This window comes from Nicotiana tabacum, chromosome 7 (genome assembly GCF_000715075.1).
Source record: "Nicotiana tabacum cultivar K326 chromosome 7, ASM71507v2, whole genome shotgun sequence".
Lineage (NCBI taxonomy): Eukaryota > Viridiplantae > Streptophyta > Magnoliopsida > Solanales > Solanaceae > Nicotiana > Nicotiana tabacum.
Genome location: NC_134086.1, coordinates 164,059,522 through 164,064,871, shown reverse-complemented (window position 1 = coordinate 164,064,871; position 5,350 = coordinate 164,059,522). Strand labels below are relative to the sequence as shown.

The 5,350-nt window shown below is 35.7% G+C and overlaps 1 protein-coding gene across 1 annotated transcript; it reads right to left on the bottom strand.

Annotated features, from left to right (window-relative positions):
- Positions 1-275: 275 nt before the first annotated feature.
- Positions 276-3,804, bottom strand: LOC107804687 (receptor-like protein kinase 7). Its single transcript, XM_016628613.2, has 2 exons — positions 995-3,804; positions 276-893 (listed from the first exon to the last, which is right to left on the bottom strand). The coding sequence occupies exons 1-2, from the start codon at positions 3,558-3,560 to the stop codon at positions 487-489; spliced, it is 2,973 nt and encodes a 990-aa protein (XP_016484099.1). The 5' UTR covers positions 3,561-3,804; the 3' UTR covers positions 276-486.
- Between the last annotated feature and the right edge of the window lie 1,546 nt (positions 3,805-5,350).

The following is a 5,350-nucleotide window of genomic DNA, read 5'->3' as shown; positions in this document are numbered from 1 at the left end:
TATAACCATGCTGATTCTGAACCACCTATTCTATTCAACTTAGTCTACCTGTAGTGATAGTGATAACTATGTTAATTCAAAAATCAACTATGTTAAATCTTGGAGTCTACCGCAAATAAAATAAATACTAGCTGGAGTCTTAGATTATAAATGCTTTTTTGGATGGTCAGTCAAGCTCCAGAATTAGTCATAATTCCATCTTCTTTGTTACTGTGAAGCTAACAATTCCGATAAGAACATGCCTATTCATATATCAAATGAAATTAACTGCGCAGTTTCTCTAAGTAATTTGGTTGTGAAATACATTACTTCCACTTGCTAATGCAGAAGCAGATTTTATTAATGTTAACAGTGAATACTTTTGACAGCCTATCGCGGCTGTTTCTTTCTTCAAGAGTCTCATATGTACAATAAGCATTCTTTGCAAGATTGCAACAGAGTTCAACACTCAGCAAAATTCTTCTTCTCTCAACAAGAACTCAGAACTCATGATATTGGCATCAACACTTTTCCATTAGTTTGCAACTCCTTGTTACTGCTATCCTCATTCATTGAATTCACAACTACACTTGTCAGCTTACACGGCTCGGCCTCTTCTAGCATATGAACTACCATCCTCATGGACGGTCTCAATGCTGGCGTCCTAGCTGTGCAATGAACTGCAATTCTAAGAACCTCGACAGCATCTTTCTTGAACCCCTCCAAAATGCTTGAATCCACCAAGTCAATCATGCTAGTTTTGCTTCTTATCTTGCTACATACCCACTGGACTATGTCATTGTTCTCCCCATACTCAGCATCCACTGGCTTCTTTCCAGTCACCAATTCCATTAGTACAACCCCGAAGCTGTAGACATCACTCTTCTCGGTCACCTTGGTTGTGTAAGCGTACTCTTTTGTCCCAAACAATAAAGGAAAAGAACAAAAAATTAAAAATTTGCCAAAATTGTTTTGAAGTAGCAATAGAATGAAAAGGGAAGAGAAAAATATGTACCAGGAGCAATATAGCCGTGTGTCCCAGCTACAACTTGAGAAGAGTCTTTAGTACCATTGACCTGCAAAACCTTAGCTAGTCCAAAATCAGCAATTTTGGGCTTCATCTTTTCATCCAACAAGATGTTGCTAGACTTGACATCACGGTGCATAACAGGTCTGTCATACCCGTGATGCAGATACTCCAGCCCCCGAGCAGCACCTAATGCAATATCATATCGCACCAACCAATCCATCTTGACTTTCTGTGACGTGTGCAATTTGTCCCATAAACTTCCATTAGGTAAGTATTCATAAACCAACAGATTTGAGTCCTCACTTGTGATGCTACAGTACAATTTGACAACATTGACATGTCTAATGGAGCTTAATGTGGTCACCTCAGCATCATACTCCTTTGATCTGCCATTCCCCTTTGCCAGTATAGCTGAGCTGCTCCGGTAACTTTTCTCATCACTAGAATCAGATTTCAAAACGTGTTTCACAGCTAAACTTTTTCCACAATTCAAGACTACTTTGTACACATTCCCTGAACCACCTCTACCAATCAAATTTTCTTGCTTCAATGCCTTTAAGACTTGATCTTCACTAAAGCTCAATACATGAAACTGTTTGATATCCCAAGAATCAAGTCTCTTTACAGGAATATCCTGATTATTGTGCTTAAACTTCACATAGATGAAACATGTAAGTGAAAGAACCAGAACAACCACACCAGCTATCAAGCACAATATGACTGTTCTATGCTCTTTAGATGTATGAGAATCTGATAAACATGGGCTGAGACTACCGAAATTCTCACTACAAAGGCCTGGATTTCCCAAAAAGCTATTACTAAAAGCTTTTATTGATAAAGAATTCGGTATGCTACCACTCAACCTATTGTTCGACAAATCAAGGAGGCTTAATCTTAACGACGAAAGGGTCACTGGAATTTGACCTGAGAGCATGTTATCAGATATATTGAGAGAGTTCAAGTTTGCCAAAGAGCCAAGACTTGAAGGAATTTCACCAGAAAGCGAATTGCCAGCAAGATTAATTTCATTTAGAGAAACACATGATCCGATTGAATCTGGAAGATTTCCAGAAAACAAATTATACTCTAAATGAAGACTATTAAGTTTCTTAAGTTCACCTATTGTTGCTGGAATGTCACCAGAGAACTGATTCGAGCTCAGATTGATGGCTACTAATGAAGAAACTTCTGATATTCTCTCTGGTAACTGACCATTGAACCGATTGTTGGCAAGAAACAACTGTGCTAAAGACTTAGCTTCACCAATATTTGATGTCACTGAACCTTCGAATAAATTCAATCTGAGATCAATGATGAGTAAATCTGGCAAACTCCAAATTCCACTAGGGACTATTCCAGAAAATGAATTGTTGCTAACCCGTAAACGCTGCAACGACAAACAGTTAGCATAATTTGAAGGTATCCCACCACTGAACTTGTTTTGGAGCAGCAAAAGATCAGTCATTTTCCCTTTCTTGCACATATCAGGTGGTATTGTACCAGTCAACAAATTCTCAGAAACATCAATGTATTGAAAGTCTGCCCATGATCCAATCTTTTGAGGAAGAGAACCAGATAACTTATTTGCGTACAAAGACAATTCTGTGAGAAACTTGAAATCTCCAAATTCAATAGGAATCTCACCAGAAAACTGGTTCTCAAACAGTTGCAAAGATTCAAGAAGAGACAAAGATTTGAGCTCTGAAAGATCACCTTCAAGTTTGTTCGTTGAAGCATCAAAATTTACAAGACTACTGAGATTCCCAAATCCCACTGGAAATTTTCCAGTGAGTTCATTTTCATAAAGCTCAAGCTGGTGAAGTTTGGTAAGTTTTGTTATTCCATCTGGGATTTTACCTGACAAGAAATTATATGAAAGCTCAAGATTTTCAAGCAGAGTGAGATTTCCAATACCTTCTGGAATTTGACCTCCAATACTACTATTAGTAAGATAAAGCCAATATAACTTATTAAGGTTCAGAATTTCAAGTGGGAAAGGACTTTTGTCAAATAAATTATCACCTAAGCTCAAGAAAGTTAGACTAGTAAGATTTGAAAGTGAAGTCCAAGGAAATGGACCAGAAAATCCACTTCTGTTGAGACTCAAGAACTTCAGTTGGGTTAAAGAGGACAAATTTGGAACTTCTCCTGAAAAAGAATTGTAACCCAAATCCAAATACTGCAACTTTGTACAGTTTTTCAAGTGATCACTGACTCTACCGTTCAAGAAGTTAGAACCAAGGGAAAGTTTTTCTAGTGATTTCAGAGAGCATAAGGAATCAAAAGAGACAACCCCAGATAAGTTCTGCTCAGAAAGATAGATTTCTTTAACCAATTGACTTGTAGAATCACAGATAATTCCAGTGAAGTTGCAAATGCTATTCTCAGGTGTCCATGTATCAAAAAGTTGTGAACTTTGTGTTATTTTGAGGGTGGATTTGAATTGCATAAGGAGTTTTAGTTCATCGTGTTGATGGGAAGGAGAAATCAAGATGAAAAAACAGAGTAACAAAAATGGCCATGGCCTGGAAAAGTTAGCACCGGCTGACATTTTTTGGCTAGTTGGAAGAATAGGGAAGAAAGTTTGGTTGGCTATATTTGACGTTGGTTTAGTCTGTGGGAAGATGAAATCCACAGGAAAAAAAGAAGAAAACAAAGAAGAGAAAAACTATGTGAATTTTTTCTCAAGAGGTGGCCATGAGGAAGTTTCCATTTCTCTATATTCACACTTAGCAAAAATTCACATGCAGATTGAATGATTTTTTACATATGCTGGTCAAATATTGTACCGATCCAATTGATTGCATCTTTTAATTTGTCCCCTTAGTTCATTACTCTAACTTGAATAATCAACAACGTCAAATCATGTGAAAATACCTTCTGGAAGTGAACTAGTTGTAAAAATGAAAAATGAAAACCATTTTACTAGGAGTAATATATTTTAATCGATATAGGTATGTTATCCATATTTAAGAAGATTTTGTATTGAGATATTAGGAAAGAAATGAAAATGCGGTTTATATTAATTTTGTATACATTATTCAAGAAACTAAATTAACGGAAAGGATCTCCTTTAAAAAGAATTAATATCATGGAGGAGTACAATAGAGACCATTTAAAAGTAATATATTCTTCAAATAAATTTGACATAAAGTACAAATTAGAACTCTCGTCTTTGAAAAGAGATGAAGGGATTATGGCATAAACAGAACATTCACATATTAAGAGTAATAATGACCTAGTCTTTTTGTTTCAACAATTTTCAAGTTGTAGCTCTTAATTGGCGATCAAAATTTTAAGGTAATAGGTGCGAAATATCAATAGTAGTGCTTTGACGAGCTAAACTAATCGTTTTAGCTGAGAAGTTTTATTTTGTGTCTCGTACAACTGACACTCGTTGTATGAGATTCTTTTTTGTCTCATAAATTTGTGGACCACTATCTTATACTTTTGGGTCCATAAAGTTGTGAGACAAAAAAAATAATTTATACAACTAATATCAATTGTACGAGACACAAAATAAAATTTTCCGTTTTAGTTCTAATCAATTAAATTAACAAGCTTTTGGATTGATTGAGAATGCCACAGTCAGAAACTCATTGATAAAGGTCTCGGGCGGAGAAGGGAGAGCGGCTAAGTGGTCAAAAGTGACATATTATAAGTCACATCCATGCAAGCCTTCAGTTACCGAGCCAATGACACAACGACACAACCTAGGCCAGCTTTTCGAGTTCTATCCCCCATCACAAATGTCGCACCAATGTGCAACCGTAAAACTGGCCAAGCTTCTAGACTCGCTTATTTTGATAAGTGTTTTAGAGTATTTTTTGAAAAATTGTTTTTGGTGAGAAATAGTTTGTGTTTGACCAATTAATTTAAAAAGTATTTTTAAACAGTAATTAGTGTTTGGTCAAGTGTGACATCCCGTAATTTTGTACATTGGGTTTGTCGTAAGATAATCGACATAAGTTCAAGAATAAGACTATTTTTGAGGTTATAAGTACTTATGATATTTATAACAAATGATAAGTAAAGTCGTGAATGTGAGAGGGTAAACGAATTGAAGAAAATGAGGTTGGTCGAAATTTGACATTTGAAGATAAAATACGGTTCAAGCTATAATATCCCGTATTTATGGACTAGTAATATACCACATGATCATGATTTTAACGTATATGAAATATATTAGTATTTAAGTGAATCGAGACCTAGAAATTATCGTGTGAATAATTGGTTACATGTTGGTATAAATTAAAGTCATGGAATATGGAATTAGCTATAAGTGGATAAATGTCATCTGTATGAATCCACGTGGAATCATTAGGATAAGTGGGCTCATGA

Excerpts from the sequence above, each read along its gene's own strand:
- LOC107804687 (XM_016628613.2), bottom strand. The coding sequence starts at position 3,560 with ATGTCAGCCGGTGCTAACTTTTCCAGGCCATGGCCATTTTTGTTACTC. Across the intron at positions 894-994 it reads ACACGGCTATATTGCTCCTG|AGTACGCTTACACAACCAAG; the intron begins GTACATATTTTT and ends TTGGGACAAAAG.